At 46.5% G+C, this 25,977-nt stretch overlaps 1 protein-coding gene across 1 annotated transcript in view; it reads right to left on the bottom strand.

Moving 5' to 3' along the window:
• The window catches only part of LOC130027224 (heparan sulfate glucosamine 3-O-sulfotransferase 3B1-like), a 49,020-nt gene extending 23,391 nt beyond the window's left edge, over nucleotides 1-25,629 (bottom strand). The window contains exon 1 of the mRNA XM_056117897.1: nucleotides 24,850-25,629. Coding sequence (XP_055973872.1) covers nucleotides 24,850-25,352 — 503 coding nt within the window. The 5' untranslated portion in view covers nucleotides 25,353-25,629. The remainder of the gene's footprint in view (nucleotides 1-24,849) is intronic.
• Between the last annotated feature and the right edge of the window lie 348 nt (nucleotides 25,630-25,977).

Raw genomic sequence — 25,977 nt, 5'->3', positions numbered from 1 at the left:
AAAAGACTAGAAACAACAAATGATGACAGGGATATACAGAGTAAGAAAACTTTATTCACTATTACTGAGAATATTGTCTGGTCCAGCCTCTGTGGAAATATCAGTATTTAGGAAATGGAAACAACCCAAATATCCAAGGACAGGTAAGTACATAAGAAAAATGTGTGTGGGCTTGCTCTTCAAACCCAGTTCTCCCTTGAAATGTATTGTCTCTATGTACCTTTCGAAGAGTTTTTTTTTTTTTCACTTTGGAGAAGCCTGGGTTCTCTCTTGAACACGTATTCCTATCTTGCTTCACTTTTATTTAATGTGGTGTATTTATACGTATATAATGGAATACTATTTAGCTATAAGTACAACTTGGTACAACTTGGATAGAACTGAAAGGTACCCTGTTAAGCATAATAAATGAGAAGGAGAAGGAAAAATGCCAGATGATCTCACTCTTATGTGATATATAGTCAAACTAAGGAAGGGAATGGACAATGTCCAATTAAAACAAATTCTTGAACTCAGAACTGAGCCTAGCAAGAAAGGGGGTAGGGACATGGGCTAGCATATAATGGCAGGACATAAACCAGCTTGAGAGCATTTTAATGGTGGGGTGTTACAGGGAATTTATACAAAAAGAATAAGCATTAACATTATTATAAAACACATTACCTCAATAATAATCTAAATTTTAAAAATTAAAATTTTGTAGATTTGGTGGGATAACAAAGACAGTCAAATGCAGAAACACCACTATCACTATCACTATCACCCCGTTGTTCATCGATTTGCTCAAGCGGGCCCAGTAACATCTCCATTTGTCCCTGTCATGTGCTATTGTAGCCCGATGACACATTGGGGGCTCTTTCAGGGTCAGGGGAATGAGGACCATCATTGTTACTGTTTTTGGCATATGGAGTATGACACGAGGAGCTTGCCAGGCTCTGCCGTGTAGGCAGGATACTCTCGGTGGCTTGTCGGGCTCTCTCTAATCACCTTTACAGGTGTGCCTAGTCTGGCATATATGCAGGCATGATACTCTCAGTAGCCTGCTGGGTTCTCTGAGAGCGAGAATTAGAGAATAAGAGGTCGCATGTCCGCAAATGCGGCCGTGCACTTCCGGGAGCTTGGTTGTATAGTCTCTGTATCCTGGCCGTTGATGGGGTTACACGGCAGTTGGTGGATGTAACTGTCTAGCTACTGGACGGTGGGGGATCTGGGTAGAGGAGGCCCAGTCCCGGTCTGAGAAGACTTGGAGATCTCAGCCCCAGGTCCCGCACACTTGGGTTCCTCTGCCATTTCCATCATGTGTGAGGCTCGTCCAAGTGGGTGGAGAGTGGTCTCAGCATGGCTTTGTCTAGGTCCTGGAGGTCTTCAGCTGCTGGGGCTCTGCTCAGGGCTGAGAGGGAAACTCAACCCACCCTCCTCCAAGGGGCCTCGGTGAGGACAGCCAGGCACGGGGGCAGCCAGGCACGGGGGCAGGAGACTCCTCGTATGTAGAAGCATTGTTACAGAAGGAAAATAGAAAATCTGCTAACATATTAGAAAAGAAAGTAGCAGAGGGGGCCTCTTCAGTTTTTAAGCAAGAATGATAACAATGTGTTTAGAATTAACCCACAGCAGTTGTACTTTCTCATGTAGTTTCAGCAGGAGAATTTGTGGTGCTCATTGAAAAAACATTATAAATAAATGAGGATTGAAATTGTTAGTTCCATTCTTTTTTTTTGTTTTTTGTTTTGTTTTGTTTCTTTATGATAGAAATTGAGAGGAGATAATTACCCGAAACTGCATTACAAAAGGTTTCCTGGGTACATAGTCTGAGCTGTTGGGTTTATGGGGTCAGAAAAATAATACAGTGGGTAGGGAGATCTACTGTTTCTTGCACATAGCCAACCTAGCTTCAATCCCTGGTACCCCAGTATTCCATATGATCCCCAAGATCTACCAGGAGTGATCCTGAGCTCTAAGCCAGGAGTAAATCTCAAGCACTCTCAAGTGTGGCCCCAAAACAAAATAAAACAAAACAGGATGAAGTTATATTAGAGGCAGAGTGCCTCTCTCTGAAATCCTTAGTATTCACATTAAGACCATTAAACTACTATTTTCCCAAATGAATTCGCTTCCAAATGCCAGGGCCTCAGGCTGGGAATACAATTCTACAGTTCTAAGCCCATGAGCAAACATCACCTAAAGGAGAGAACAAGAGTTGCTCTCAGTGTGGCTCCATTAGCATGTTTAGAAAATGAATCAAGTTCAAACCTCTCTAAGGACAGTTTTAAACATAGATTAACTTTTCACTTAGAGAGCAGTGACAGGAATGGATTAAACTACTTGTATGAAGAAGTCCTGAAGCTGGTGTGTTAACCATCTTCATAAGCTTCTCCATGGCTTTGGAAATGAAAGATTTCTCTATAAAACAGATTTGGTGTCTATCCAAGGAACGGACCCCTTTCCTGGCTCCCCTTTTCTTTTGATAAGAAAGTTGTTCTCTTATTCAAAATAGAAATAGAGCTTCAGGATACACCGTAGAGATGCCTCCGGACTCCTCACCAGGCTATTTCACTCAGGACAACCCAGAGTTGTGGGGCCGAGTGAGTTCCCCTCCCCGCTCCAACGGAGCAAGCGCATAGCTGAAAATCTCCAGAACTCAATGGCTGCCATGCTCATGGCCGCTCTCCACACACTCAAATGAGCATCATCCATGAATGAATCCATTTCTGGACTGCGCAGCTGTGAATGACATCTCATACTTTACACCAGTGATATACCAAGAGTAGCACAGCAAATCTGATGAGATTTAAAGTAGAAGGCAACCAATCTTGGGGAGGGGGGGGGAATAGATAGATAGATAGATAGATAGATAGATAGATAGATAGATAGATATACCTATATAAGCACACAAGGTTCAACCTTTAACAACATGTTACTCATCTCTTAGAGAAGGGCTTAATTTCTCCAGGGTGAGATATAACAATCTTCACACACTTTCCTCTAAGAAAACTTTTTTGGATCATTTTTAGTGGATCATTCATAATAATCAATACAAAATAAATTACTTCAGTTAGGCTTTGGGGGGAGGGTTTGGAGTTTCAGATGAAAACATTCGAAATATGGTGGTGGGAAGGCACAATGGTGGTGGGATTGGTGTTTGAATATTAAATGTAATCAAATTCTGTGAACAACTTCATTAAAATTAAATTAAAGAGAGCTTGATGAATATCATAATACACTGCAAAGCAGGTCTGCAGAGAGCAATGTCTGTCACCATGCTATTCTGCTTGATGTCTTCCAGGGACAATCTGGGAAAGGCTTGAACTCTCCGTGCATGCACCTTGTCCCTAATTTCCCGGTGCCATTCCCCCACAAGGCCGATCTGTCAGTCTAGGATGGAAACACCCTCTGAGAGACCAACAATGGCCCCCATGGATGAGCCCTTCTATCCTCCAGCCTGAAGGAGCTTGTTGAGTATGTAGAGCTGACATGGTATCTTGCTGGCCACAGGTCAGCACTAACTTAGGCTCCAAAAACCTTGCTGATCCCAGATGCTTTGTTGAGCTACCTAAAAAGAGGGGTTTGTCTCTCTATTTTTCTAAGTATGGCTATAGTTTATTCATTTAAAGAAGGCCTTTGATTATGTTGAGACAAAAGCGGCCATCAAAGCCCTAGCCAATCAGGGTGTTCAAACTCAATACATCAGAAACCTCCGTGAGCTGTACTACGGATTCACTACCAGGATCTCACCATTGTACAAAGAAGTGATCATCCATGTCAAGAGAGGGGTTCGGCAGAGTGATACTATTTCACCGAAACTCTTCAGTGCCAACCTGGAGAATGTCATGCGACGACTGGATTGGGAAGGAATGGGAGTGAAGATAGATGGTCGGCAACTATACCACCTCCGCTTTGCTGATGACATCGTTCTAATAACACCAAACATCAGTCAAGCGGCACAAATGCTGACCAACTTCAACCGGGAGTGTGGAAAGGTCAGATTACAGCTGAATCTCACAATGTTCATGAGAAACAGTCTTGTTCCTGACATTCCATTTACTCTCAATGGAACGACCATCTCCAAATGCAACCGTTATGTATACCTAGGTCAAGAAGTCAACATGACTGATGACCTGGCACCTGAGTTGCACAGGAAGAAGAGAGCGGCCTGGAACGCCTTCAAGAGCGTCGAAGAAATAACTAAGAGGATGAAGAACCTCCAGCTCTGGTCACATCTCTTTGATTCCACTGTTCTTCCTACATTAACATACGCCTCAGAGACCTGGGCCCTACGAAAACAGGATGAGAACACTATTCGGGTCTCTCAAAGAGGAATCGAAAGAACTATGCTTGGAGTATCGTGCTTCACTCAAATGAGAGAAAGAATCTGGAGTGCCGACCTCTGTCAACGCTCAAAAATCAGGGACACTGTCTCATTTGCCAAGGCATCAAAAATCAGATGGGCTGGACACATAATGGGATTTAGAGATGACCGCTGGACTAGAGCCATTACCAACTGGATTCCACAGGACATCAAAAGATCGTGTGGCCACCCACCTGTGAGATGGTCAGACTTCTTTGTCAAGACCCTGAACGATTGGTTTGAGGCTCTTCATGTTCCTAGAATGAGCAGATGCCATTGGGCTATGCTAGCACACAACAGAGATAAATGGAGAGTTACTGGCACCTGCTCGAGCAAATCGATGAGTAACAGGATATCAAGTGATCAAGTGGCTATAGTTAGCTGGCATAATAGGTCTGCATGTGATCTTTAAAGCCACAAAGACATGACCCACTATAATATTTAAAGTTCATAGAAGTGAGGAAAAAAGGCCCTCCTCTTGGAAAAAATCCAGGTACTTCCTATTATCAGATGAGATTCTCTTCTTGACCAGAATGAGGTAAATTCTAAGATTTGCTTAGCATCTAATTCACGGGGGAAAAAATGTGCTTTTAGAATCTGTCTCATAGAAGTCTTCTCAAGGACTATTTCAGAGATGGGAAATTAAAACAAGAGAGGTTAGACAATCCCCCAAATCAAGTATTGGGGAATGGCCAAGCAGGGACTCTAGGATTCCAGAAAATTCATTTTTGAATCTCATGCCCTCCCTATTCTCAACATTTCTAAGAAACGTCAGTATTCAAAAGCAGTGACCATTTCCCAAGTCGTCTATCATCATCTTCTGAAAGAGGTTTTAACCTTCCCTTCTAACAGTTAAAGAAAACACACTTAAGTCTTTGTTTTAAAATTAATTCTTGGAATCACAAAGTACAAATCATAAATGATAAAAACATAAATATGGGGAGAGAGAAGCAAAGAAGGGAAAAAGGAAGATAAATTTAGAAAGTCGAAGTGAAATACTGATTTCCTGTAATTCTACCCTATGCCTTTATTTTATGAGTTTATTTTTCCTCAACCTTATCAAAAGAAATCCTCATAAAACTGGAAACAAACTAGCCTTCCCCTGCCACAGCCCTAATTCTTTGGTCACTGCTTCCTTTCTGTACTACTTATAATAGTCCTTAAGTTTTCAAAGATATCAAGGTGCCACAAGAGAAAAAAATAACAATTGCCCCAAATTCTAGGACCTATATGCAAAGCAGGATTGTTCCATGAAGCTTTCTCAAAAGGTTGCTCTGGGGCTAGTTGTCCAGCTGGAGCGAAGAAGAAAATCAAGATTTCATGTTGGGCTCTCTAGACCGACGGGAGGGCCATGCAGCAGCCACTCCCTCTCCTTGCAGTTTCCCTATTAAATAAGCCAGGTGTGTAAAAGGAAAAATGAGTGGGCTCTAAATGTCCAGAGGCCAGAAGTCACAGCTCAATCCATCTTAAGGAGTAGGAAGAAATACAAAGCTGTGCCAGGGTGAACAGCCTCTCGACCCGAGAAACAAACAGGCTAATAAATTAGACCAGCAGCAAAGCCGCTCAGCTGAGCTTCAAGAATCAATCCCATAGGCGGCTCCCTTCTAGCTCATTAACTATTTGAGATTACCATCAGATGGGGAGTAGCTGCTCAGCTGGAAATTAAATTAGAGCAGTTATGAGACAGGAATGCGGAGTGGAAAGTATCTGAGGAGCCATCCCAGGGCGGGCGCAGCTCCCCTGCCCACACACTCTCCTCCACACGGGCCCTTCTCTGCGATTTCTCTTCTGCAAATTAAGAAAAAAACACCCCAGTCAAAGGGCAAAATGTCCTTATTTGGTTTTTAGATAAAGGCGCAAACAACTGGGTTAGTCCTGATAATACAACCAAAGAAATGGCTTCGTTAACCTAGATGGTCAGAAATCTGTTGTTCAGAAATGAACAGAGAAAAATAATTAGAAACAAAGAAGGCACAAAAGTAAGCAAACAAGCAAGGAGGAAGGAAAGGGGGCAATGAATTTTAAAAAGAGATGGAATGAAAAAGGGAAATAAACAGACACATACCCCCCTCCAACACCCCACAAATGGTGTGCAGAGGTATAAGCTCCGGTAAGAAGGGCAGCGGGCGCTAATTGCACACTCAGAGCAGGTGTGTGCCTGCACAGCCTCCCTCCCCCTTGCTAATTACCAGGTCGGCACCTGGCAGGCGGCATGCCCCTGCTCAGCTCTGAAGCGTGCTGGAATCGAGGGTCCACAGGGCTGCTCCTGCTTTAGGTCCGAAGAGCTGAGAAGTGGAATTTCTAATTACGTGGCTTTAGGCTCCCTTAATGAGAGGCTCCATCCAGGCAAGCAACAACCAGCCAGCTCAGAGGACTCGCATCCTGGGACGCATCCCGGGACCCATCCCGAAAGGCTTGCTGGCTTTTCTGGGCGGCATCCTTTATGACCACCAGCAAGAGCAATATCCTGTTTAACACCTTTCAGTGGCATCTTGGAAATCCCTCTCCCAAGTTGAAATACTCGGGGGAACACAAGATAAACCATCCCAGTCACCCTTAGAAGTTGTAATGTAGAGTCCCTCAGGAAAGGGGCTCCTGGCAGGCAGGCCCTTCGGCAGTCACACTTCCTCATGCAGCCTTCTTGTCTTTTCACATGTGTTTCCTCTATCAGAAAGACTCCCTTCTCCAGCAGGTCTGCACATTCATCCATCAAAAACTCCCTGAACATCACGTCTTCCCTGCAGCTGACCCAGTGAGGCTTGACTACCCTAAACAAAATAATCCCCCTCTTATCCTCCCTGTCTTCTACCTCCTTCTGGTTCTGCTATGTATTTTTTTTATTTATTTATCTATTTATTTGTATTGAATCATCTATTTATTTGTATTTGTTTTTTTGTATTTATATTTTGTATTTATTTTGTATTTATATTTTGTATTTATTTATTTATTTATTTGTATTTATTTATTTATTTGTATTGAATCATCGTGAGCTACAGTTACAAAACTTTCATGTTTGAGTTTCGGTCATACAATAATCGAACACCCCTCCCTCCACCAGTGTACATTTTCCACCGCCAATGTCCCTAATCCCACCCCCTTGAGCCACCCCTCCCTCTGCCTCTATGGCAGACAGTTTCCCTCTTTCTCTCTACTTATGGGCACTGTGGTTTGCAGTACACTGCTGTGTATCTCGCTCCCTGTCTTCTCCCTCACTCTCTACAGTTGAGAGCCACTACAGGTGTGACCCAGGACACCCTCCCCCACATGCTTCATACTAACACACTAAGAACACAAAGACTCTGTCCCTTCCCATCCCCCTCTCTTTGCTCTCTTCTCTCTAGTCACATGTCTTCTCTTAGGAACTTGCTCCCACCCAAAGGACCTCTGAAGACCCCCTTCTCCTCACCCTAAACGTCACCTCTTTAAAAAGATCACCACTTAAAATAGCACTTTTCTCTCCTAACTATCCATCACCTCACTCTTTCTCATTTCTCTTCATGGCTCTTATCACCAGATGATCCTCTGAGGTTTTTTTTGGTTCCCTTATTTGTTTCTTCCCGACGGGAATGTGAGCTATGGAAGGATAAGATCATACTAATAAAATAGGCACTCAATATTATCCCATAAATGATTAAATCAGTGCATCCCCAGAGCTTGGAACAGAATATCCAATAAATTAATAAAGTGGATATGCAACTCTGAGAAAGAAAACTGATATTAGGAGCTGGGGATATAGTACAAAGGTAAGATGCCTACCTAGCTCTGGCCATGCCACCAAATTTGTTTGAGTCTTGCAACACAAACGTTCACCAAGCACCACCAGGTGTAGTCCCCGAGCACAACACCAGGAGGAGCCCATCAATCAAAGACCTCAACCAAATAAAACTGACATTAGCTGACATTCAAATGCAGGGAGGCCAGGAGAAATTTTACTTCAAACGCAATATAGGAGATTCCTCTGCAGTATCTCAGTACCTTCTCCTGGTGGAAATAATCCTTAAGGGTGCCAGCTTCCTGCCAACTCTCTTCTCAATACAATCACTGAGCAGGAAGAAGTCAAAAGATGTAACAAGTCAGACAATTCAGAATGAAACTGAGATTAAGATCTACCTGGAAAATTCCTTGTGGTAGTCATGTTAGATATAAATGATGCCAACCTTTAGGACCTAACTCCACCACTGAACTTCAAAGGTGAAAGTAGTTTTACCTCAAGTCTGAAAAAACGTAGGTCTACACTTCATTTCCAGGACTTAATTCTATTGGGCTGGAGCGATAGCACAGCGGGTAGGGCGTTCGCCTTACAAGTGGCCAACATGGCCGACCCGAGTTCGATTCCTCCGCCCCTCTCGGAGAGCCCGGCAAGCTACCGAGAGTATTCGATATGCCAGACACAGTAACAACAAAGTCTCCAGTGGAGACGTTACTGGGCCCGCTCGAGCAAATCGACGATCAACGGGAGGGCCTTTACCTTTACCTTAATTCTATTGCCACACTAGAGTTGCTGAGCAACCACTAAAAGTCAAGGTACTAATTTTCCCACTTCCCAACTGACATTTACCCTATCTATCTATAGAAGATTCAAAAGATCTTGTCAAAGTCCCCCAAATTGGAAAAAAAAAAAAACCAACTTAAGTCCTGGGGAAGTTAGCATATGTGCTCCTGCTATATATTCTTTTCAGAGAAAAGAAAAAGATATGAGCCTACCCAGCTGTGTGCAACTGGGAACAGCAGAAAAAAAACAACCTTAAAAATAACTAGTCTTGCTCTTCAAGCCTGGATTCTCACTTGCTTGTCTTCACACTTCTTTGCCTGCTTATTTTAACTCTGGAGAATCTTGTGTTCATAAACATGTGTTTCTTTCTATCCCCTCACATCTTTCCATATAAGTTTCAATTAAGACCTGCCTTGTTTCCGGGGCTGGAGTGATAGCACAGTGGGTAGGGCATTTGCCTTGCACGCAGCCAACATGGCTGACCCAGGTTCGATTCCCAGCATCCCATATGGTCCCCCAAGCACCGCCAGGGGTAATTCCTGAGTGCATGAGCCTGGAGTAACCCCTGAACATTGCCGGGTGTGACCCAAAAAGAAAAAAAAAACTGCCTTGCTTCCCCCAAGCAAACAAATTGACTAACCAAAACATTCCACTCCACCAGAGGAGACAGTGCACTGCACCCCTCTCATGATGCCAGTCCCCTCACCAGGACCCCCTGGCTGAATTCTCCTGAGCTCACCTCTCGGCCTCTCATCTCTTCTTAACAGACAGAGACCCTGGAGCAGGGAGATGCAAGTCGAAGCTAAACCTGATCAACAACTTGAAATCATCTAACATTTGAACATGGAAGTTTCCAAACTTGAGTTCCTCCGTGATGAGTGATGGAAATAGGACTAACTCATACCGGCAATGCTTGTCACCAGGGACCAAATAAGATTCCCCTCTGCGTGTTCCAATGTCTAGGCAGCAGGCAAGGGCATGCCTTCCGCCTCCCCGTGGTGGGGGAGAATGACGGCCACACAGTGTTCCTGCCCCCCCCCCCCTTGATTCTTTTTACTCAGAAATGGGACCATTGAAACCCCTCTGATGCATATCTGGATAGGGTTGGTGGGTGGGGCTCAGCCTGTTGCTCATCTGCTCCTCCACAGTAGGGACACTGGACTAGTGAGGCTGCATTTAGAGCTGAGTTAGGTGTTGGGGGAAATGACTCTCTTTCCCCCAAAACTTCAAGTCACATAGGGTGGTCCTACAGGACAGTCACAGAAGTTAGCCAAGAGAGGTAACAGAAAGAGTGGCATACGGGCTCTGTTCTCAGCGGCCTGTCTCTTCTCATGAGCACCTCTAGGGGTGAAAAGCTTCTGCAGGGAATTTAAAGAGCCATATTAAAAAAAAAAAAAAATCACAAAGTGAGGCTAAGAAGAAAACATAGAAATCATCTAGGTAACTTCTTGTTTTGTCTACTAAAATTCTTTTCTTTAAAAAAATCATTAAAATACTCAAATGATGGGGCTAGAGAGATAGTATAGTGGGGGGAGCATTTATTTGCCTTGCATGTGGCTGACCTGGGTTCAATCCCCAGCATCCCACATGGTCCTATGAGCACTGCCATGTGTGATTCCTGAGTGCAGAGCCAGGAGAAACCCCTGAGCATTGCTGAGTATGGCCCCCCCAAAATGAAACAAAAATAATATTTCAAATAAATAGTTCATTTAGGTACTGAGAGTATTTCGCCCGTACGGCAAAGCCTAGCAAGCTACCCATGACGTATTCGATATTCCAAAAACAGTAACAGCAAGTCTCACAATTTGTTACGAGACATTACTGGTGCCCGCTCGATCAAATCAATGAACAATGGGAGGACAGTGCTACAGTGCAACAGTTCATTTAGGCTAAATGTCTTTGGTATGGAAAACTCCCTTTGCCCATAAGATGAATGCCTACCCTCAAGCTAACTATTCCACCTGAGTCAATCTCTGGGACCTTTCTCCACTCTCTCACACTTTCCCCACTCCATGTACCCCCCCCCCCAGGTCAAGGTCCTGACTCTTTGGGGGGGGGGCTTTCCTATGATGCTATGAAGTCCTGGGTGTTTTTATCTGCTTTCTGGGGAAAAATGTCTTCATCTGATCCCCATGCTGCAAAGTCAGCACACTGTTGGCCCTCCTCAGGACCTCCTCCCTTCTGCTTCCACAGCATTTCTTTTTAATGTTTTCTCTCAACAGAGCCCCTTAACTGAGACATGAGGTCCTTAAGAGGTCTGCCAATAACTTCAAATATTATTTTCCCAAATGCTTTCATACCGCTTGAGCCATTCAAGGTGCTTCACAACTATCTAAAATCAAATCATCAGTAGAAGAATAGTTGACATCACATTATTCCATTAGTAGTATCGCCGAGAAGCTCTGGTTGTGGCGAGGAAATGACTCTGCATCATTATTTCCTGATTTTCACAAAGCTCCATGGGGAGAGAATGTGACTATCAAATATCTCATTAAAAGATATGCAACTCAGGAAGGGAAGTGTGATAAGAATGAAAAACTAAGTCCAGGACATGAAGTAAAGGACTGTAGTCTGATGTGAAGTGTTCACTTCTAGATCGCGTGAAATACCCTTGCCAAACACCTCCCCTTGGACCAGGGTGAAGTAAACATCCAAACCAGTATTAGAATTTTCCCAAATACTAGGAGTCTGTAGGCCTGGAGCGATAGCACAGCGGTAGGGCGTTTGCCTTACAAACGGCCAACATGGCTGACCCGAGTTCGATTCCTCCGCCCCCCTCAGAGAGCCTGGCAAGCTACCGAGAGTATCTCGCCCACACGGCAGAGCCTGGCAAGCTACCCGTGACGTATTCAATATGCCAAACACAGTAACAACAAAGTCTCCAATGGAGACGTTACTGGGCCTGCTTGAGCAAATCGATGAACAATGGGAGGACCATGATATAAACCGTGATATAAACTAGGAGTCTGTAGTACATGTGTCAGGAGAGAGTAAGATCATCATAGCACGTTTAGATTACTAAAGAGGAAATCTAAATACTCCTGTAACTTAAGTTCTATACAAACAAGTAAATCAATCCTCTGGCTCTCCCTGTGGAAAGCCCCACTCGCCTTTCTCAGTGACACCTAATCTGAAATTGTCTGCATTTCCGTTGCTGTGTGACTAAAGTTACTTTTTAGTGTTCCCCTTTGGCCTCAGACACACAAAAAGGGAAAATGCATGCCTTCAAAAGAAAGTGATTGGCGTTGTTTTCAGCTCAAGGCTGCCAATGTTTATATGGGGCACTCATGTTATTTTGTAGAGTTCTGAGCAAGAAATGAAAGATGGGCAACAAATTCTTTGTGTTGTGATAATGCATACACAGATCACCAAGGCCAGACAGGTGGCAAAAATCTCCCCCTTTTCCAACACCATCAAACAAATATTCGCTCCTTTTAAACACCCAAACAGGGCACATACCTTTGAAAAAAACAGACACAAGCTTCTTACAGAGAAGCTGAACCAGCAATTAGCCTGCTTACAGAACAGCAGCAAGTGGAAGCCTACTAAAGAACCTTGTAGCAAGACTCAACTTGAAATCTTCATAAGCCTGTTTCCTGGTCTCAACCTTAGCAACTTTTTGTCTAGGGTTCTTGATTTACTGCAATTCCTCTTTTTGTTCTTTATTCTTTCTATGCAATCACCCAGGGAATAAAAAGGGGTGAGGGTGCAGTCATATCAAGTACAAGATGATGTAACAAGTGGAGGAAGTGTAGAATCTAACTTGAGCAATTAGAAAGAACAGCTTATTCCCACGGGTAAAGGTGGACAGATGGAACTGTGTCCAGTGTCCAATTCTCTGAACTGCAAGAAACCTTGGCAACTTGCTCCACTAATTGCCCATACTTGGCACTGGAAAGCATACCCCTTCTCAGGATGTTATCAGGTACTGAATAAAATGAAGATTCTGTACACAGGGAAAACACTAGGCCCAACAAAATGAAAACTTCTGCTTTGTTCTTCTGTTATTACCTATAGTCCTTCTCAAGATCTTTAATATGCTAACAGGGAAAATATTACCTGTTACAAAGTATGTTAACATGTAGCCTTTTTTTCCCCTACTCACTACCTATTAATCTTTCCAGAATTTCCTGGCTTTGTTTTTGGTGGGTTTTTTTGTTTGGTTGGCTGGTTTTGGTTTAAGGGTCACACATGGTGGTACTCAAGGGTTACTCCTGGCTTTGTGCTCACACAGGCTTGGGGGCCCATGTGTGGTATCAAATATCAAACCCAGATCACATGCAAGACAAAAACCCTATCTGCTGTACTATCATTCTGCACCCTCCAGAACTCCCCACTAAGAAAATGTGAGACAGTACTTCTCAAAGGTAGTCCACAGACTACCTACAAACTATATTCAGGTGATAAATACAAAATCTGAGCATAACTTCTGAGCTAATTTCTTAAAACAACTAATGACATTATTACGATATTCAACTTTCTAATCAATTAACTCACTGGAGAAGATAGAGACCTGTGCGGCTGCTGCAAAATCACATGGCCAGAGGCATGGGCCTGGCATGTACTAGTCACATGCAACAGGCCAATAGCAGTAACGGGCATGGGAAAGAACACAGTCCTACATCCAGAGTACTGAGCACTGCCCTGGCTCCAGTTTTGTGGCACACATGAGGATACCCACCAGCATCATTACATGATCTGTAAAGGTCACAGCATTCCTGCGAAAAATCTTTTTTTCCTTTTTTTAATTTTAGTAGAGAGGCAGTGAGCGCACACCAGGGAAGGTACTTGCTTTGTACGCAGCTAACCCAGGTTCAGTCCCTTGCGTACACATGGTCCCTTGAGTCAGGAGTAAACCCTGAGCATTGCTGCAAGTAGGTATGGTGCCCCCTGCAACTCCCCCATGCCCTGCAAAATACGCAGGAAATTCACTGAATTCACTGAAAATGGTTTTTACATGGTAGTGATTCTAATTTTTATACGGCATCCAGACACCAGATTTCAATGTGGCCTGTCTTAGGATCTCTACAGAGGCATGGAATGGTGCAGAAATCTATTAAGAATACCGGTAACAAACCAAACTGGGAAGACCTAATCCTGAAATAGTGCAGACCTTAAAAAGTAGCAGAAAGTTTGTAGGTCCATTCTCCAACATTAACCTGAATCAAGGGCCAGCAAGGCAAAAATGAGTGAAGCTGATCTAGCATGAGATTAGGAGGTAGTGGAGCCTGAGTCAAGTCATCACCCAGGTACCACCCAGGCAGCTTCTCTCTCCATCCAGCCCTGTTAACTGCCTTATTTAAAAAACAAAACAAACAAACAAGAAAACGGAAATCTGCATTGGCAAGTGAAATATCCCAATTAGCCATTAATTTACGTGCTCTTGAAACTGAAAATGTACATGTTCTTGAAACTCTAGGATTTTATTTACATTATGCTCCACAGCATTGGGGCTGGAGCGATAGTACAGCAGGCAAGGTATTTGCCTTGCATGTGGCTGACGTGGGTTCAATCCCCGGCATCCCACATGGTCCTCCCAGCACTGCCAGGAGTGATTCCTGAGTGCAGAGCCAGGAGCCAGGAGGAACACCTGAGCATAGCTGGGTATGGCAAAAAAAAAAAGATCCGCAATAGACAAAAATAATTTGTGGAAGTGAAAGAGAACAGTTCTAATTGGGACCAGGACAACTGGGACTAAAAGGGAGAATGTGTGTGGCACTGGGGGTTCCTGGTCTGCTGCCACGTGGATATGTTCTCCACTTAGTGAAAACTCATCAGGCTGAAGCCTCTTGATCTGTACACTTTTCTATAAGTATGTGAATAAAAAAACCACAGACCAGATTTATTGGTAAAATAATGTCATGGCACTTCTTAGAAACAATGAAGGAAAGTCTTGGGAAACACGCTGAGAAGTGGTGAAGTTAAGTGATGTTCCAATAAATCAAGTCATTTCTCCCTGTGAGGACGGAGTTTCTTGAACTGCTGCTTGATTTTGTTTGCTGAAGTTTTCCTTTTGGGGGGTTGTGAAGGGCAAGGGAATAAGTCATACCTAGTAGTACTTACAGGTGACTCTGGATAGCACTCCTGGATCCACGCAGTGCCAAAGATCAAACCTGAGCCTCCACTATGCAAAGCATACACTTCAGCTTTTCATCCTCACTCTTAGCCTTGTGAATTGGTGCTTAAAAGGAAAGAATGGTCACAAGAGTAACCATAAAACATTTTGGGTTGGAGAAACAGAGTAACAGGTAAGGCCTTTGCCTTAAATGCAGCCAACTGGGGTTTGATCCCTAGCATCCCATATGGTCTCCCCCAAGCACCACCAGGAATAATCCCTGAGTACAGAGCCAGGATTAACCCTGGCCCAAATCCCCACCCTCACCCACTCCCACCCTCTACCCCTCCACCCCCCCAAGAAGAAAAGTGTCACTTACAAGGAAAAAGTTACAAAATCTAGGCCAACTTCTTGGGCAAAGATATAACTCAGAGTGAGTGAGCCTGTTCTATAAGTAAACATTTTTCCTTTTCTTTTTTTTTTACTTTGGAGACACGCCAAGGTTATTCAAAGATTACTCCTGGTTCTGCACTCAAGAATCACTCTTGGTGGCCTCAGGGAAGCATATAGGATGTGGGGATCAGACCCGCATTGGCTGTGTACAAAGCAAATGCCTTACCTGCTGCGCTGTACTTCTGTGGCAAATGTTTTCCTATACAGCTACAGAGGACAGTATCAAACAAGATGCTCCCACAGTTGAGCAAAGCAAGAGTATTTAGAGTGTAAGGTAGGGGTGACTGAGGGAGAGTACCAATGAGATCCTGAGAACTAAGAACCCAAGCCAGGAGTAACCCTTGGTCCAACCCCCAAACCCACCTCAATCACACCCCACCCAAAAAGAAAAGAGTGTCACTCATAGGTAAAAAGTTACAAAATCAGGGCCAACCCAAGTTCTGGTCATGTTGAGTAGCTTCGATGAACAGGTGGAAAGAAAAGATGGGTCATCAAATGAGGGAAAGGAAGGAGGTTGCATGCTAACGTGAGACATAAAAATATGTCCATTGTATCAATGAACTCAGAGCTAAGGGATTGACTCAAAGTGATGGGTTGCTATATGGAAGTCATGACTGAGTGACATAGTCATGGATGACATTCAAGACACTGACACCATTCACATGTCCTGCTAACAAGTGAGGCTGGGGAAACAGGTGTGGGAAGCAAACAGAAATACAAATACAAGGACAAAAAAGAGGAAAAAATATTTTTATAGTTCGATGCAGAAAAATCTGTGATTTGAGGAAAAACAACAGAACATTCAAATATAGATTGAAGTTTTGAAAAATGGCCTGAACAGTCAAAGAGTCCTCAGAAAGATATTCTAACTTCTTTTTGGATTATAAAGGCTGAAGTCACCTATAGATATAATAGTTTGACCTTACACGATCCGAGTTTCCTTTCTCCTTTGCAAAATGAGGTTAAGTTAGACCAGGAATGTAGATCAGTGGTAAAACATTCCATTTCCATGTATGAGATCTTGGATTCAATACTTGCATTTTTTTAAAAAAAAATACAGGAAGTATCACAACTAAGATTAAATAAATACAGGTCACTTGTGTGAATACAGTAGGCAGGCCCTCACTAAGGCTAAGATATTTTTTCCTATTGCATCACATAGTAACTGACAAAATCCCTCTCCTTTTTCTGTCCTTAGCTGCCTCTGAAAATCTCCTGAGAAAAGTAAATATAATAAAATCACATCTCTCTTCTTTTGTACAATTTTATCACATGCTCCCTCTTTTCTTCAGAATGTTTAGATATACTAGTGACTTGCCAGAACTAATGATTTTTAAATGAGTGTTCAAAACACATTAAAACCCCATAGGCTTTAGTTCACTGACCAAAAGAGGTACCTTAAGAACTATTTCATGTCTCTTTTACTTAGTATGTCCTGTTGCCTGGCACAGCATTTGATAAAAGTGTGCTCATAGGGCAAATTATTCCACATGTTAGCATACATTTGTCAAAAGCCATAAAATATATGCCATCAAGCGCAAACTCTTGTATAAACTACAGACTTTAAATAATTAGGGTTTGTCAAAGTAACTTCACTAATGGTAACAAGTGCCAAAGCCAGGTGGGTCACTGATAGTGTGTGCGGTCTTGCAGCTCCAGGTATGAAAGTAGGGGGCGATGGGAACTCTGCCTTGGCACTCAGTTTTGCTAAGAACCTAAAATTGCTCTTTAAAAGTCTACAGTTTTTTGTTAAGTGTTCAATACAGACTATTAAATGAAGAACATATAGTCAGCATTATCTTAAGAATATTATTCCTTACCTATAGGAAAAGACTGAAAATGGTTGCCTTTAGCTTCCTCCCTTAAGTATTCCAGTCAGTGCCTAAGCAGGGATCATTTAACTTCCCTACCTCACTTTTTCTCCCACCCCCTCTCTGCACACTCACTCACTTGGGGCTTCTGTGAAAGCTCTTCACTGGGAACAGGATGTTTACTTCTTTGTATATCTGTGTTAACTGGCAGCACCAGCAAATGCTAAGTGCCTGGAGACTCCAGAACAATCAGACAGTCAGACTGGAGGGCACCAGGGACCCTAAGAACCGCACTTACAGGAGGAGTAGCTGGGAGAGAGGCGGCAGGAGTGATCTGCAGGTGATTACACTCCTGATTACCGGCTCCGAGCACATCTTCTCCCGGGAGACTACTTTAAGAGCCACGTGCGCTTCCTGTCCTTTTTAATAGGTCATCGCTGGAACCTCTACAAAAACTTTCAGGAGATATCGTGGCCTCATCCAAAATCCAGGACAAAATGAATATTCAATGCAAAACGTCAACCCTGTCCCAAGGGGAGGCTGTTCTGAGTTGCCATCCCACCTTCTGGAGCATAATGCACCTGCTCGGCCTGCAGCGCTGCAGCGCGTGAGCTGACCAGTCCGGGGTCCGCAGGCTGGAAGCGCACAGGGTGTCTTCCAGATGCCCAAGAGGAGGACCCCTTCCTTGCCGTGTGGGGACGCCCGGGCCGAGGAGAGACAGAGCCTGGCCTGAAAGTGTACAGCTTCAGAAACACTGGAGGAGAAATGCAGCGCTGGGGGAGGGGGGTAGGGAGAGGAGCCTCTTTACAGGGATAGGGAGGGTTTTTCCGCTTCTGTCCGTCAGTCTTTCCCACTTCTCTCTTGTCCATCAAGGAGTCACGGGATGAAATGCAGCTACTTTGGTTTATCTGCCGATTCTGATGAGTCTCCCTGTTGCGGAACCGGATGACTGAGGAACCTCTTTCTTTCACCGAGAGGGTAAGAGTGCAGTAGCAAGAGGAAAAGCACGCCGGCTGAACACTAAGCCCCCGGCCTCACTCCCGGAGCCCCCTCCCCTGACTCAGCAGGACCCACAGGCAGCTCCACACCAGCCCCAGCGAGTCGGTTCCCGCCCCCCACGGAGACAACGCAGCAGAAGAAAGTGCAGGAACGTTTAGAGAGACAGAGCGGGCGGACGGAGAGGCGAGAGGCCGCGGCCAGCTGCCGGGCTGACCTCCGAAGGACCGGGCAGCACTAAGTAGCTTTCTGGGACGCCCGGGCGGTCGGCGCTCCCCGCAACCCCGCGGGCGCCCATTGGCCGGAGGGCGGAGTCTCCGGCCAATCAGGGTGGGGCCCTGCATGCCGGCCCCGCCCACCGCCACGAACACAGCTCCGATTGGCTCAGCAAGACAGGTGAGGCTGGCGCCGTGGCGGGAGCGGCCGTCCCGGGACCCACCCGAGGAGGCGCTGCCATCAGTCCGCGCCCGGAGGGTCCCAGCGATCGGGCCACTTCCTCCGCCCTTGGTCACCCTTCCAAAAAGAACAGACACGTGGCATTCGCAGGGGCTTCCTTTCCCTACCCCACCCCGCCCCCAGCTAAGCCTGTTCCCGCTTCTCCTTTCTCGTCCCAAGCTTACCCACCCCACTTGCTGCCCCAACCAACCTCAGGTTGCCAACAACAATCTTCCACTGTTTTACGAATTACAGGTGTCACCAAGTAGCTAAGATTTGGGAGAAAACAAATTTTTGAATCGTAAACCCCCAATTTACTTGCTAACAACTGCTCACTTTCTAGTCCAAAAGTATTTGAAACTGACTACCCTAAGCACACATGTCAACTTTAAGATCAAAATCACCAACCTGATGTTAAATCTGATGTGATTTTTAACACATTTGCTATACTTAGGAGAAAAATGTTTTTTAACAAATTTACCAACAGTCACAGTGAATATAATTATATGTGGGTGTACATAAGTGTATAACACATGCATAACGTATTAATGCAGCTAGAAAAATACAAATTCTTCCCTGGCTAACTCTAATCATCCCTTTCTCCACAGATCAACTCACAGTTTTTGTGAGCTGTTTTTTTGTGGAGGCAAATTCTGCAGGACAGCTTTGCTATTTAAACATTACAGCCTTAACACAGGAAGGAAATTATATGAATAAAGCAGTAACCTGCTACGTGTAACATTAAGTCTCAGAAATGTTATTGAAATAAAGAATTTAAGACATAAAATTTAGTGTAAAAAATTAACCCATATTCGAAGAAAATATGGCAGCATTTTAACATACTGTTTCTTAACTGCCATTCAAATTACCAGGTAATTAGGCTGGCAATTTGCTCCTCACCCCAAATCTAAAATCAGAAAGAAAATCAACACACAAAAACATCAGTTATACTTGATGTTAGCCTTATTTTGGGCTAGTTTGAGACGATTATGAGAATTCTGACAAGGTAATGCTTTAACTATTACAAGTTTCATGCTCTACTTACAAGCAGTTTTCAAAGATATCAGTATCCCATTTCTTTTCAGTCATGGTAAATGTTTCCATTTGAGGTAGGCAGCATATTGTATTCATTACCCTTGAAAATTCACCACATTTTTGGGGAATTCATTTTGCTGGGATTTCTGACTAACCCAAGAGTTCGGGGCTGAAATGCCCCTTCTTACTACTGTCTGAAATGACACACTGAGAAAGGAGAGTAAAGTCCTATTTGAAAACTAACTCAATTCACAGCGAAAGAACCGCTCATTATACTCTGCCAGTAGAGGCGACATTTTGCGCTTCTGTCACAATCCACTTAATTTCCATGCTCATAGAGTGGGAACATAAAAGTATTTTAAAATAAACTGAAAAGAAATCAGTCAGAAAGTTGTTTTGGCCACATATTTTTAGCTCTGAAACTTTAAAGAAAGCCACTTTCCTGATTCATAATATTAGCTGATTAGTAGGTTTTAAAAATTTCCTATTGTGTTTTACATTCTAATGCTTTTAATTCATTTCACTTCAGTGATTCACAGGACCATCTGATATAATCAGAAAACAGTATGTTCTGCAATGTTTTGAACCAAACAGTAAATAAGCTTACAATGGAAGGTTATTTGCATATTAATTTCTTAGAGAAAAATAATTTAAAAACTAAGTTCTTCTTCAAAGACAAAACACCTAACTAGAAAAATGAAACTCACAAATTTTCAAATTGTCACAAATTTTCAGTATCAGTTCCATCAAAAAAACTAATTTAGTCAGCATTTAATTCCTAAATTATAAGAATATCTAATTTGTTTTTAATCTAAACTGCAACCTAAGTTTTAGACCATAGTTCAATAAAATATCATCTGTAAAACAATAAGTGCAAATTAACTATTCTATTTCAGGGTTTTACTTATACAAAACAAATAATAGATTGCTATTAAATATTGAACATTTTATTAATTCAGAATATCTGGTAAAACACTTATGATTAGGTTAATTTATGTTATATTTTCCCCTCAACTTGTGAAAGATTAATCAACCATTTTATGGCCTAATTTAGGTGCTTAATTAAAAACAGAGTTCAACACATGCTACACTGTATTGATAATAAATCTTGACAGCTTTGTAACATGCTGGTTAGTATTTCAAATTGTTGCGTGTAAATGTATATTTTTGGTTTTCACCCAGCTGCTAGAGGTGAGTGCCATGCTCAGTTTAACTCCAGGACTTCGAGAATTCAATGCCTTTATAAAGATTATCCCCAATTAGATCTTATCTTCAAGTTCTCATAGAGAAAAAAAAATCTTGGTCATTTGATACCAAGAGCTTTAGAAAAGAAGAGCAAAGAGTAATGTTTTTGGTTTAATTTAAATTAAAAGTGTGGAAAAATTATTTCCAGCTATTTCAAGAGCGATTTCTAAAGTTAGTGAATTACTGCACAATCTAAAGAAATAAACTCATATCCTTAATAATGGTCATCTTCTAGTTATTAAGTACACATTTTCCAAACTCAATTTGGGGCACTGTACTTCTTTTAAATTAATAAATTCATTCCAGGAAGCTTTGGAATATCTCCATTAACTCCACACCCTCCCAAACCTCCTCAGACTTAAAAGGGCAAAAGGAAGTGAATAAATGTCTTTTCGGTAGAAGCACCAGCGAGGCTTTCTGAGCCTTTATACTTCAGGGATATTTTTGTCATTTTAATGACCCCTTGACTCTGTCCTATGCAAGTCAAGAAATGAAACTGCTACAGTGGTATAACTCTCATTCTAATTATAAACCGACTTTGGATTTTTTTTTTCTGGCGCCAACAGTCTTTTGAAGTGATTGACAAAAGGATCAACCTACATTGAGTTCACTACAGGCACCACGGAAACAAACCTTTTGAAACAAACCTTCATAGTTTTTGACTCTTCATCTATGACCAACATCATGTTTGGTCCTGGAAGCAAGGACCAGCGTGATTTCTGGGGCAGGTCTATGGGGCTGGCTATATGAGCTTTGCCTCCTACTAGCTGTGAGACTTGAGGCAAGTTACTTAGTTTCTCCTGCCTGTGAGTCCTCAGCTGTAAAACTACCTACACTTCAGAGGACTGTAATGAGGATTAAATTTGCTAATCCTATAAAACTTGAAACAGTGTCTGGCACATAGGGAAAACATTCAGTGTCTGCCACTGACAGTATTACACTACACACCAGCACATTTAAAATTTTGCTCACTGTATGAGTGTCAGCCTAATTTGTGTAACCAAAAATGAAAGTACAGCCAAAGTAAAGGTGTGAGAAAGATCTTGCCTCTTTAAGAATCCAAGACATATTTCTGTATAGAAAATAATCACACAGTATTTGTTTCAGTTAATGCCCCATCTGAAGTCCCTCTGTGACTGTTTTCTCTTCAGTAAAAGTAATTATTTCACTGGAAAATCTACCAATCTAAATCAAATAAAAAAGAGAGACTTACTATTTGATTTTGATTTTAGGCCAAAGTTGAAATCAATATTCAGAGCCTAAATGCGCTGTATGTTGAGGTGGTTCTCCAACTAGGACAGGCGATTCTCCCGAACCCAAGCTCCATGTTTCTTAAAAAACCTTCACACCGCAGCAGCACAGGAAAACGCCAGCTTCACCGACAGTGCTCCCATCCCCATGCGTGTCCTCCCAGCACCTGTGAACTTTGATAGGGCTGATTCCCGGCAGAGATGGATACTGAAGTGGAAAAGGAACTCCATGAGCTCAGACTGAAGCAATCGGTGAGGGGCGGCTGCGTCTACGTAGTGATTTTTGCAGTGAACAGGGTATTGAAAAGACAAATCCTGCACCACCAAGTTGGGTTCTGTGGCACCAAGAGCTGAGAGCATCTAGGCACCACGCCTTTCAGCCCAAGTGAAAGAAACTGCAATCACACTCGAGGTTTCATGCCCACATGACCAGAGCCCGGCGTGGGTCACTCACATAACTATGCATTAGCCCCACTAACGACCCACTCGGACACGGGCAAAGATATCCAACGCGCGCACTTAAACGCTCAGATTAAACCAGCCCCAGCCGTGCACAGAGCTTTTAAAAAGCGTTTTCAAAATACCTAAATGCCTTTACAAAGTCTCCAGTCTCTCCTTTATGAGTTTTCTGAGAACTTGCTTTAGCCACGTTTCCTAACTGCAACTCACTCTGGTTAATTATTATTTACACTCCTGTGCTATCTGCCGCCCCTGCGCACAGACCACCAACAGAAGAAGGTAGAACGGAGCACACTCTGGGGCGAGCAACAAGGCTCGGTTCGGACAAACACGCCCGAGCCCCCTAGGGTAGGGAGCAAGCATCGGGCAGAGCGAGCCATGGAGCTGTGCCACCGTCTCCGCCCCAGTGCAGATTGTGCACAGTTACAACGACCGCTTTCAAAATAATCAGGTCCATGAATCTGCCCAATTATCCAGAATAGTTTTCATTCATGATTTTTCAAAGTGTAATTAAGCAAACGGCATTTAAAAGACTCTCTTCTCCACCCCCACCCCTATCCCCCCACCCCGCCCTTAAAAATATGCACTAATCCCGCAGCCACGCCCGGCGCTTGGGGACATCCGCGCCGGCAAAGCGCACGGGAAGCGGCTCCCCCCGCGGCAGGCGCTCCCGGTCGGGTGAAGACGGGAACGCTGAGCTCCCGGCCCGGCCAGCAGTGTCCAGTCCCCCGTCTCTGCGCTCCAGGGCTGCTGGGCGCTCGCGGGCAGCGCTCCCAGGACGACGCGGTTCTTTATTCAGCTTTTTTGAGTCCATCCTAAAAGGCCACGGAGGGTGGGGAGGAGCAGCCCGAGACGGCGTGCATCTTCCCTGGGGGGTTTCCGCAGCTGCCCCCGGCGCCCCTAAAGGTGCCCGACGTCCCGAAGTCTGTTATTTCCCAGCTGGTTCCTGCCCGCCCCCGCGCACGCCTGCCCCTGAGCCTCCAACGCCTCCGCCTACGACTCGCAGCCCGTCCCGGGTCAGGGCCCGAGGTGGGCCGGGACGGAGTTCCCAGACCGGCGGCTGACCATCAGCGGCCCCCGTCTGACGGAGTCTGACGGCGCTTCCAGGCCCCCGGGACATGCGAGATCCGCAGAGTGCCCACCGCCCAGATGGGAACACTGATCCCACCTCGCCCAGCGAGGCTCCCAGACCCCCAGACAGCTACGAAGGCTGTGGCTCGGGGTGGGGGGACGCGCGGTCAGGGCTGGCCAGGCCTCCAGCTGGGCAACTGCTGGCAGAAATCACACACCAAGGACAGGAGGGAGGAGGAGGCTGGGGGGAGCAGCTTAACCCAGCGTCGCCCTACTCGTCGCTTCTACTCTCCCCGAATTCCAGGGGGTGGGGCGCAGGTTCCGTTGGACTCTCGCCTTTAGCTAACGGAGTCGTGAGTCCCCTGAGAGCGAGCTGGGCCTGGATGAATATGGAAACTGGGGGGTGGGCGCAGCCCCTAGCTCCCGAGAGCCTGCGTCTGGAGACCCCGCGAAGTTCGAAGTCCAGCCGAACTAGCAGCTCCGAGGGAGGGGCGACGGCTGCGGAAAAGGCCGTTCCGGGCCTCAATCCTCGAGCGAAACCCACAACCCGGTCAGGAAAGATCCAGTCCCAGGACGCCCCGACCTTCGGAAACACACTTCTCCGGGTCCGTGCAGGGAAAGACTCCGGTGCCGGGGTCCACCCGCGCCCCGGCCCCGAGCCCGCCGCCGGCCGCAGTGCGCACGTCCGCCCGACAGGGGCCAGCAGCGCTCCACGCGCCGGCCCTCGCCCGGCCCAGCCACTCGCCGGCCAGTCGCCCCCTCCTCGGGCTCCAGGAAAAAAGGACTGCACCCCTAAAGTTAGCAGACGCGGAGCAGCAGCCGCGGGACGCCGACGCCCCCGCCCCATCCTATGGGACGCAGAAGTTTGCTAGAAGTTGGTCGGGGCTGGAGACGCACGGCCGCGCGCGGGGGGACCCGGCCGGAGAGAAGAAGCTAAAGCACGGCCGGGGCTCGACTCTTGCTGGGGTCAGCCACAGCGGGACAGTGGCCGAGCCGCCGCCCAGACTCGGCGGAGACCTCAGGACCGGTCCTGGGGTGCTCGGGTTCAGCAAGCTCCTCCTCGGCTTTACGCGAGGAGGCGAAAGCGGGCGCCCGGGACGGCGCGGGCCGAGCTTCACTGACGGCGGGGCTGTCACCCGGGCACCGGCCACCTCGACCCCCCCCTCCCTGCTCCCCTGGGCCCGGGCCCGGGCAGTACTCACCGGTACCAGGCGAGGCCCCGGTCGTAGCTGCGATCGAAGAAGTGCGGCTCGGCGCCCGCGGCGCGCACGTCGGGGTGCACGCGCAGAAACTCCAGCAGCGCGCGCGTGCCGCCCTTCTTCACGCCCACGATGATGGCCTGCGGCAGCCGCTTGCGGCCCGGCCCGCTCGGGAAGCTGGACATCGGGACGGGCGCGCCCGGCGCCCCGGGACTCGGCTCGGCGGGGTCTCCGAACGGCAACCCGGGGCGCGCCCCGTCGGGGGGCGGCAGGCCAGGGAGCGCCCCGGCGTGGGGCGCCCCGTCGGGGGGCGGCAGGCCGGGCGGCGCCCCGTCGGGGGGCGGCCGCCCAGGGGCCGCGGCGCAGGGCCCGGCGCAGGCGGCGAGCAGCGCGCAGAGCCAGACGCAGAGCATGGCGAGCAGCACCGCGAGCCGCCTCCTCAGCGGCGCCGGGAGCCCGCCGGGCGCATCGGGGCACGGCCGGCCGCCGCTCAGGCTCGGGCCCATGCGCTGGCCGCCAGCGCGGCGCGGGACATGGCTCGGCCCGGCTCTCCGGCGCGAGGGTCGCGGGTGGGTCCTACTGTCCCCGCGCGCCCGACCCCGCCGGCACCGCGGCTGCCCTCACCCAGGCGGCGCTGGACATGCCGCCAGGAGCAGTCGCAAGCGGACAGAAAGTCGGACTGTCGGCAGCTGCGGCAGGCGGCCGGTCGGGGGACACGGGGCGCTCCGCCGCCGCCGCCGGGGCCGCCGCCGAGCGGGCGCAGGGGAGAGGCGGGAGAGCAGCGCGGCGCGTCCCGCGGCCGAGCCCGGAGAACTGCGCAGGAAGCTAGAGCGGAGCGAGGTGTGGGGGCGGGCCAGCCTCGGAAGGACGGGCCGCTCCACCAACCAGAACCCCGCGGCAGCATGCAAATACGGGCGCTGCGGGGCGGGGCCCGGCACTGTGATTGGCTGCAGAGCAAGGGGCGGCTCCAGGGGTGGAGTCACGACCTGGTGACAGGAGCAGATGGTGGGAAGGATGCTGGGGTGACCCGGCGCTGAGAAGTCCGAGCCCACCGAGCGGCGCGCTGGGGCCCCGCCACGTGTCCGCGCCCCTCCCACCAAGCCGGCCCGCACCCGCTCTGGTCCGGATGTC

The sequence above is a fragment of the Sorex fumeus genome, unplaced genomic scaffold, assembly GCF_029834395.1.
Source record: "Sorex fumeus unplaced genomic scaffold, SorFum_2.1 ptg000036l, whole genome shotgun sequence".
NCBI lineage: Eukaryota > Metazoa > Chordata > Mammalia > Eulipotyphla > Soricidae > Sorex > Sorex fumeus.
The sequence above is the reverse complement of the archived record's forward strand: the minus strand, read 5'-3'. Positions and strand labels throughout refer to the sequence as shown.